This window comes from Chrysochloris asiatica, unplaced genomic scaffold (assembly GCF_000296735.1).
Source record: "Chrysochloris asiatica unplaced genomic scaffold, ChrAsi1.0 scaffold00017, whole genome shotgun sequence".
In the NCBI taxonomy this organism is placed as follows: Eukaryota; Metazoa; Chordata; class Mammalia; order Afrosoricida; family Chrysochloridae; genus Chrysochloris; species Chrysochloris asiatica.
The window spans coordinates 8,423,128-8,433,129 of NW_006408535.1; the positions used below are offsets into that span (position 1 = coordinate 8,423,128).

Sequence of the window (10,002 nt, forward strand, 5' to 3'; positions counted from 1 at the left end):
CTTCTTTAGACAGCATAACAGATGACTATACACATGGACCTCACCAGATGGAGGCCTCTCACTCCCTAATTTCAAAATTTACTACACAGCCACAGTGGTCAAAACAGCTTGGCATTGGTACAATGAAAGCTACATAGATCAATGGAACAGAATCAAGAACCCAGAAGTAAATCCATACACATACAGTCAGCTAATTTTTGACAAAGGGCCAAAACAAATTAAATTATTAAATGGAGAAGACATAGTCTTTTCAACAAATGGTGCTGGTAAAACTGGAAATCTATTTACAGAAGAATGAAATGAGACTCATATCTCTCACCGTATACAAAAACAAACTCGATGTGATTTAAAGCACTAAATGTAAAATCTACAACTATAAAGATCATCAATGAAAAAATAGTGACAAACTTAGGGGCTCTAACATAAGGCATAACTATACAATCAGATATTAATAAAAATACACAAACAGCAGAAGACAAGATATATGACTGGGACCTCCTAAAAATTAGGCACTTACATATGTCAAAAGATTTTGCCAAAATAGTAAAAAGGGAGTCAAGAGACTGGGAAATTTTTTTTTGCAATGACATATCAGACAAGAAACTAATCTCCAAAATTTATAGAAAACTACAACACTTCTAGAAAAACAAGCAACCCAGTTACAAAATGGGCACCGGTCATGAACAGTCACTTCACCAAAGAGTACATTCAAGCAGCCAACAAACATATGAGGAAATGTTCACCATCATTAACCAACCACAGGCGATGGTGGTGTGCCGTGGACTAGGTTCTGACTCATAGTGACCCAGCATATTGTTTAAAAGAGAAGGAAGGAAATGTCCCAAATTCAGTTTGTTTATAATCTTCAACTCTACATTTATTTACTTTCTAAATCCAGATACTATGAATAAATTAAGCAGAAATTAATGAGTAATAGATAGATGAGACATTTTTTGCAATCATACAATAGCCTTTCAAAGGGAATTATTTTATTTTGATATTCCTTAAGAAACATTCCTTTCTGCATAAATGCTATACAATGAAGAAATTCAATTATTGAGATGTCCTAAATATGCAGAAAATGACCAAACATTTTATAATTAACATGCAGCAAATCAAATGTTTCAATGCATCAAACAGTTATGCAGAAGACTGAGCACAATGAGTACAATAATGAAGACTGGGCAATCTTTAAACAAATATGCTTCGTTTTCAGGAAGAACAGCTGTGAAGGTTACTATAGGAACCATGGTCTTGTATGATCATATATTCTTGAAGTACATATGATTATGAGGCATATTCTTGAAGATCAAGGGCTTGGTTATAGTCAGCCATAGCTTCCTCAATCAAACCTATTTTCCCACGAGCTTCTGCTCTAAGATTATATGCTAGAGGATTATTGGGCTTCAAAGACAGAGCTGCAAAACAAGAAAACAAATGTTAAGATGTGTTCTATGCTAGAACTCAAAAATAGTCCCATTAAAACAAACAGTATAATATAAAAACTTTAATATTACTTATTTGAAATCATTTTTCTTCCACTGCAACTAATTATTTTGTTAAGTCAAAAATATTGAGTCTGTCTAATAAAAGTAATGTAGGGAAATACAGGACGATCTCTCTTGGAAAGGCTGATATTGTTTGTGCATGGTTTCCTAATAATCTGCTGTATCTTAGTTTATCAAAGACTTAAAGTAGGATGTTGCACAAAGGAATTTATATAAATTGCATTATGAAAAAACCATAATTCGTATGTAGATTTACCAAGGTAAATAAACTGATTTTCTTTATGCATAGACTCAAAACAAGCATACCAGCCAATGTAATCTTAGCAAGAAATTACAAAATAATATACCTTTACTAAGATCTGCCTCAGCTACTTCATATTGTTTTAAACAGTAGTATAAGTTTGCTCTGTTAAAATATACCGCAGCCCAAAAGGGGCAGCTGGCAACTACATGTGCAAAATCTTCTTTGGCTTCTTTATATTGCTTTAATATTGTATTCGTAACAGCTCGATTCAGGAGAGCACACTCATCTTCCGGATCAAATTCTAAAGCCTTTGAGAAGTAGTCACCAGCCTATAAAATGTGAAAGTAATCATTTAGATAAATTTTAATTTGTAGCTATGCAACAATTTAAAGCACTTTTACCCTTAATTTTAAATTAAGGTCAGTGGTAAACCAAGAGAAATAGTAGAAACAGTCCATTGCAGACAATAAAGAAGTGCACTGTAGAGAAAAGTAGAAAATAATAAAGTCAAAAGTATGTTTGTTTTTTTATTATCACCAGATGTCAGCAATTCTAAACAACATCAGCCATAAAATACTCCTTCCCTCAGGGATGAGAGGCTCTCCCTCCCACTCCCTCCTACATTCCTTTACACCAGAAGTTGTTGCTGCTGGTAGGTGCCATCAAGTTAGAACCGACTCTTAGTAACTTCGTGTACAAGAAAATGAAACACTGCCTCGTATTGTGCCATCATTACCATCCTTGCTCTGTTTGAACCCATCGTTGCCGCCACTGTGCCAACACATCTTGTTTGAGGGTCTTCATCTTTTTTAATGACCCTCTACTTTACCAGGCATGATGTTTTCCAGGGAATGGTCCCTCCTGACACGTTCAAAGCTCGTGATTAAAGCCTTGCCATCTCACTTCCAAGGAGCACTCTGGCTGTACTTTTTTCAAGGCTGTGTTTTTGGTTCTCCTGGAGGTCCGTGGTACATTGCTCAGTAATATCATAATTCAAATGTGTGAACTCTTCTCCAATCTTCCATATTCATTGTCCAACTTTTGCATGCATATGAAATGATTGAAAATACCATGGTGTGGGTCAGGCGCACCTTACTTCTCAAAGTGATATCTTAACTCTTTAACACGTTAAAGAGACCATTCTCTTCAGATTTGCTCATTGCAACAGGTAATTTACTGACTGTTGCTTTGTTAGGCATGGATAGTAGATCCAAGTAAAATGAAATCCTTGGAAACGTCAATCTTTTCTCCATTTATCCTGATGTTGCTTATGGTTTCATTTGGAAAGATTTTAGGTGGAATCCTTACTGAAGGTGGAATCCTTACTGAAGGTGGAATCCTTACTGAAGGTGGTATTCTTTTTCATCAGTAAGTGTTTTAAGACCTGAGTCTCCCTCCAATCCTGACAACCCATTCTTCTTCATATATGCCAGATTCTCAGATTACTAGCTCAGCAGACAGATTGAGTAAGTAAGGTGAAAATATACAATCCTCACATACACCTCTCCTGATTTCAAACCATATATCCTCTATTCTGTGCCTCTTGGTACAGGTCCCACATGAGCATGGTCATTTGTTCTGAATTCCCATTCTTCACAATATTATCCGTAATCATCCATACAGTCGAATATCTTTGCATAGTCAAAATTACACAAGCAAACATCTTTCTGGTATTCTCTGCTTTCAGCCAACATCCATCTGATATCAACAACAATAGCCTCATTCCCGATCCTCTTTTGTATTCAGCTTGGAATTTTGAAGTTCCCTGCTGATGTACTACTGCAACAGTTTGTATATTATCTTTAGCAACACTTTACTTGCCTGTGATATTAGTAATACTGTTACATAAAAGGTAAAATATAAATTAGAAAAGACAAAGGTCAAATCAAGAAGACAAAATATAAAATTTGAAAATAAATTTTGCATATAAAAAAAGAGGGAGAAGAGCACAAGCAGAATGTGGGACCTTATCCAGAGAAGTAGTGACACCAGAGATGGAGGCAGAGATGAAGACATGGAGAGGTGGAGCAGCTGAGGACTCTAGATTCATGGGAAGAGAAGGACTGAGAGTTTGGTGGCCAGGAGGCAGACTTGCAGAATGTGTCCTTTGGTGGTATAAATTATTTTATATGCCTGAGTGTTTTAAAAAAAAAAAGCTAAATACAGAGAAATACTATTAACTGCTGGTACCTGGAGGGGACTATAATCATTGTAATGAAACAAGTGTATGATTTGTTGAATGTCAAACTGATGGTCTGCCCTGTAAACTTTCACTCAAGTCACAATAAAAACTTAAAAACAAAACAAAAACAAACACAGAGTACCTAAGAGTTAAGAGATAAATGAATTTTCAAAATATGATTCTAAACCTAACCAAAAGGGACAAAAACTCAGTTAATATTATGACAAGTGAAAAGGAAAGAAGGAAGAAAGAAGATACAATGAGCTTGTCAAGAGAAGATCAAAGATGCTCTAGATTATTCACAATTTATCATCAAGCTGAAGGACTCTTTCCATACCATATCATCGGCAGACTAGTGATGCGGTGTTAGTCTGAGAACCATTTGCTACAAGTCTGACAAAAACCTAAGTACAGAAATGTAGAGTGAATTAATAGGAACTTCTATAGATTTGACCTTGCTATGCCATCCAAGTATAAGATCCTTTTTCTAGTAACTCATTTTATTTTAGTAATGTATTATCTACAAGTTGAAATTGTTTAAAGAACTGGCCCTTCAGCACAAGTAGTTTGAGATGCTGATTAGACATTCTACAAACCAAGGCAGCAATCTCTTCTATCTCTAATAAATAAAACTCTGGCTCCTACTTTAAATTTGCCTTAAAAAAAAAAAAAAAAAAAAAGTCATTTTTAACAACTCAGCTTGCTGTCTTCAATTATTTTGTTGTGGTTAAGTGCTGCTGAGTTGTTTCTAACTCTTAGTGGCAGTGTAGTGTTTCCAAGGCATGGCTGGTAAGTTTGAACTACAGACCTTGTGTTTCAACTCCACCTTGTGGTCCAATGCTTTATCCTACAGTGCCACACTAGTGCTCCTTCAACTCACAGTGACCCTATATAGGGTTTCTGAGGAGTGGCTGGTAAGTTTCAACTGCTGATTTTACAGTTCAAACTGGCCTTGCAGTCCAGGGCTTATCCTATAGTGCCACCACTCAATTTTCCCCCAGATCCACCATTCAAGGCAGGGACAAGCCTACCTTCATAAAGTAATTAGGCTTCTATCTACTTCTATCTATTCCATGCATTCTGCTCTCTCTTAAATTTCAATTTCCCTCAAGCTTAATGAGTTTTGTAGTTCTTTTCTCCTAGGATATCTCTGTGGCATGGACACTCTTGATCTGCTTTACCTTTTTCAAACTCTCTCTGCCATTGAGACAGAGTGTCGCCTCAAGGAACGTAATTGCCTCACTTTAGTTCTATCATCCAAAACCAAACAAACCCATGCTATCGGACTCACAGTGACCCTACAGAGGGTTTCTGAGATTTTCAGTCTTTAAGGGAGCAGAAAGCCTCATCTTTCTTTCATGGAGAGCTAGTGGGTTTGAACTGCTAACCCTGCAGTTAGATAATACAAGACATTGATAGTATAAATGGTTAGGGGACCATTCCCTGGAGTCAGATTGCTGGCTTCAGATCCTATCTGAGCCATTTATTAATGCGATGTCCTTTAGTTAGTTTGCCTCAATTTCCTCAACTGTAAAGTAGAGGTAATAAATAGAACTCTACTTCCAGTGTTGCTGTAGGATTAAGTGAGCTACTGCATGTGAAGTACTGAGAACAATATGCAGAGTGCAGTCCAGTGTCGAGCAGTAAGAACTATAGTCATTGTTCTTCAGTGTCTAGAAATGAAGAGACAACAGTCTTCAGGAAATACTCCACATAATCTTTGCTTCCTTTCTGAATTTTGAGGGGTAATGAGATCAGGATGGTATTTCATCTCTCATCCTTGAATGTCAGCTTTTCTGTGTTAAGAATAACTCAGTGCAGCTTAAGGATCTGTGGAGATGATGGTGGAAATTGACCTCTGTGTATAAAGAGCTTGAAGGTAATTCACCACTGAACAGAATGACGAGATCAAGGCTATCAAAAAGGAGGCAATGGGGTAGCTTAAAGCAAGTCAAGACTTTATTCAGAAAGTAATTTAGGTTTCATTTCAAATCATCAATAAATAATCAATAAACACCATATAATTCTAAATCAAAGAGTATGACTTCAATCAGGTAGGAGCAAATGCCTACCTCAGTAAGAGAAAAGAACCTAGCAAAACACCAATAGTGTGCCTAAGTTTGATTAATGTAATTTTCATTGTGATAGTTAAGGTTTTGTGTCCATTTGGGGTGGTCAGATTCTCAGTTGTTCAGTAGTTAAGATGTAGTTATCATCTCCATGATGAGATCTAACATGCTGCAATTCCCCCATGGTGTGAACTAATATGATCCATTCTGATCTGATGTAATTATCCTTTGTGTTGTAATGTAATCATTTCTGTGATGTTAATGAGATCAGTTATAACCTATGGGATTAGGGTGCATTTTGAATCAATCTCTTTGAGATATAAAAGGAGAAAGAAGTGAGCAGAGCTCAGAGGAATTTACTAACACTAAGATGGAAGAGCTAGGAATGGAGTGTGTCCACTGGACGTGCGGTCCCTGTACTGTGACACTCCTAGTTCTAGAGGAAGACTGATGCCAAGATGTATGAAGATCTCCAAAGAATACTGGGCCTACAGATGCTGAAAGGAGACAAGGACCTTTCCCCAGAACTGAAAACTAGGAAGTCTTCCCTTAGAACCAGTACTCAGAATCTGGACTTTTAGCCTCCTAACCTGTGAAAGTATAAATTTCTGGTTGTTAAAATCATCCACTTGTGGTATTTCCATTGTAGTAACATTAGATAACTAAGACATTCATTATAGACTCCAAAATACATTAGCTAGAAAATGAAAACCTACAAATTGAATGATATTACTGGATGTATAAGAGCACTAACTAGAAACCAATTATATGCCAAAGACACTTACCTCAAGAGATGACCGTGATTTTTTAACAATTGGTCTAATGTCTGTATTTCTGTAATTAATTAGAAAGTATACCCTGTCATTTTAAATAGTAACTTCAAGTTCATGATAACACACTAAGACACCTGCATATAAATGTGTGTTTACTTTTTTCTCATACAGTGGGAAACATGAAGCTCATTTAAATGTGGTTTCAAATCAGTAAGTCATAGATTCAAGATGCAAAATTATAAAACATATATCATTGAGTGTTTTGACCAGTTAGAAATTATCATTTGATCTGTTAAGGATCCTTATTCAATATATTCAAGAAAAATTAAGATGCAAAATTGACAGGACTTAATGACTGATTAGATGAAGAAGTAAGGAATAAAGAGTAATGGTTAATTCTGATGTTTTCACTCAGGTGACTTTATGGCAAACGGCATCTTGAATTGTGAGAAGGTTCATGTGAGAAAGAACTGGTTTAAGTATATGGGATATGAAGATTGATTCAGTATGGGATTTAATGCATTTGTAAAACATCCAGTTTTAGCAGAGAATGATGAACAGTGGTTGAGAGCTCAGAATATAGGTGGAGATTGCCAAGTAGTGTAAGTCATGGAAATTGAAGGCTTTCTAATAAGAGAAGGTGGGGACAGAGGACAGAAGATGATTCCTGTCCCTAAAGACCTTATTGTCTAATTGGAGTAAGGAGCTAAGAGATGGATCCACAGAAACAATTGTACAGTGGTACTGAATCTGTATAGCAACAAAGTAGTTTAGAATCAGGATCTCATTTTAAATTCATAATTACAAATCTTAAATTAGAAATCAATGTTGTCTAGTAATCCTATTGTACTCGTCTAATATATTTATACTCCCATCTCCAAAACAATTATTATTTTTATCTTCTCTGTTCTCCACAACTAGTCTACTGTCCCCGTTTTCCACATTCACTCACTCTTAACAGGTGGTTGATACTCATATTTTACAGAAGAAATATAATCAATAGATAGGAATGCCTACTACCAAAATCTACAGATCTATAGCTAAATTTAACTGTGACTAATCCCTCTGCCTTTTCTCATGGTAAAATAGATAATATTTTCTCCTATCAAAGGCTACCCCTTCACCTTCTGAACTCTACTCCCTACCAGTCTTTCCTATTACAATTTTTCCCTTTCTACTAGATTCTTCTTGATGACATAGGAATATAAATATAATTCATCTTTTTCAAGGAAAAAACAAAACAAAAACTCAACTCCACAGCCCACTCCAACTACCACCTCAATTTCATACTTCTCATGGCAGAATTCTTTAAACCATTTGTCTAAAGTCACTTTCTGTAATTGTTCACCCAATATTATCTCCACAGCCCTTTCCATTCAAGCCTTCACTACCTCTCTGATACGTTCTTGAAAAATTTACCAATGATTTTATCCATCCTCCTTCTCAAAGCAATTTAGGCTCCAGGTAATAGCATATTCCCTGCTTTCCTTATTATCCTGATTGGGTGCTCCCTTCTCAGTCTCTTTTCTATAGCTCCACTTCTAATCATTGTTGTTACCCTAGAGTTTGCTCCTTACACCCTTTCTAATTCTCCATATATACTCTCTACCCAGGTAATCTCATGCTGTTGGGTGCCTTCAAGTGGATTCCAGCTCATATGGATCCCACATGACACAGTAGAGCTACCTGTCTCATGGGGTTTCTAGACAGTAATCCTTACAGAAGCCAATTGCCAGGTCTTTATCCTGAAGAGTTGCTCAGTGGGTTCAAACAAACCACCTTTTCGTTATCAGTGCATACATTTTGTATGCCAATACTGATTTGTTGTTGTTGTTGTTGTCAAGTCCTGTTGAGACATCACTTAAATGGGATTATATTAGACAGTTTGAGCCTTAGTGGCACAGTGGTTAAACACTCAGCTCTTAAGCAAAAAGGTAGGTAGTTCAAATTCAGCCCCATGAAAGGAAAATTATGTGACAGTATGCTTCCATAGAGATTACAGCCTTGGAAAGCCTACAGGGCCATTCCACTCTGTTCTGTAGAATAACAAGTCCCAAGCAACTCCATGGCCACATTTTATTGTTGTTGTTGTTTTAAAATTAGGCATTTATTACTACTTAGTGTGGTATTTTCTTGTTTATTTCCATTTTTATTTTCTGTTCTCCCCTTCAATAAAGTATAAATTACATCAGAAAATAAAGACTCCCTATTGTTATTGTTTGTTGATAAGTGCCATCAAGTTGGTTCTGAATCATAGTGACCCTATATAGGGTTTCCAAGGCTCTTTTCCTCAGGGTGGAAAGCACTCAAAATTTGACTGGAGAAGAGATGCCTCCTCCAAGTAGAGTTGATCATGATGACTTGAATGGAGTAAAGCCAGTGGGAGAAAAGCCCACGGGACAGTGATTTGCTGATGGGGCACAACTCAAAATGAAGAGAAAGAGCTGTAAACATCCATTGAAGATCTGAACATGGAATGTACAAAGTATGAATCTGGGAGAATTGGAAGCTGTCAAAAATGAAATGGAATACATAAACATCGATATCTTAGGCATTAGTGAGCTGAAATGGACAGGTATTGGCCATTTTGAATCTGACAACCACAGGGTTTACTATGCTGGAAATGACAAATTGAAGAGGAATGGTGTTGCATTCATTGTCAAAAAGAACATATCCAGATCAGTCATAAGGTAAAATGCTGTCTGTGATAGGATAATATCCACGTGCCTACAGGGAAGCCCAGTTAATACCACTAGTATTCAAATTTATGCACCAACCACAAAAGCAAGTGAGGATGAAATAGAAGATTTCTACCAACTTCTTCAATCTGAAATTGATCAAACAGGCAATCAAGATGTGTTGATCATTACTGGTGATTGGAATGCAAAGGTTGGGAGCAAAGAAGAAGGATTAGTAGTTGGAAAATATGGCCTTGGAGATAGAAATGATGCTGGAGAACACATGATAGAATTCTGCAAAATTAATGATTTGTTTATTTCAAATACCTTCTTTAGACAGCATAAGAGACGACTATACACATGGACTTCACCAGATGGAATACATAGAAATCAAATTGACTACATTTGCAGAAAGAAACTATAGAAAAGCTCATCATCAGTCAAAACAAGACTAGGGACAGACTTTGGAACAGACCATCAATTACTCATATGCAAATTCAAACTGAAGCTGAAGAAAATGAAAACAAGTCCATGAGAGCCAAAATATG

General features: G+C 36.4%; 1 protein-coding gene across 1 annotated transcript in view; it reads right to left on the reverse strand.

Annotated features, from left to right (window-relative positions):
• Positions 1 to 1,205: 1,205 nt before the first annotated feature.
• TTC6 (tetratricopeptide repeat domain 6) overlaps positions 1,206 to 10,002 on the reverse strand; it is a 92,582-nt gene continuing 83,785 nt past the window's right edge. Inside the window, exons 13-14 of the mRNA XM_006835329.1 lie at positions 1,856 to 2,081; positions 1,206 to 1,418 (exon numbers count right to left, since the gene is read on the reverse strand). Of these exons, the coding sequence (XP_006835392.1) occupies positions 1,288 to 1,418; positions 1,856 to 2,081 (357 nt within the window). The 3' untranslated portion in view covers positions 1,206 to 1,287. The remainder of the gene's footprint in view (positions 1,419 to 1,855; positions 2,082 to 10,002) is intronic.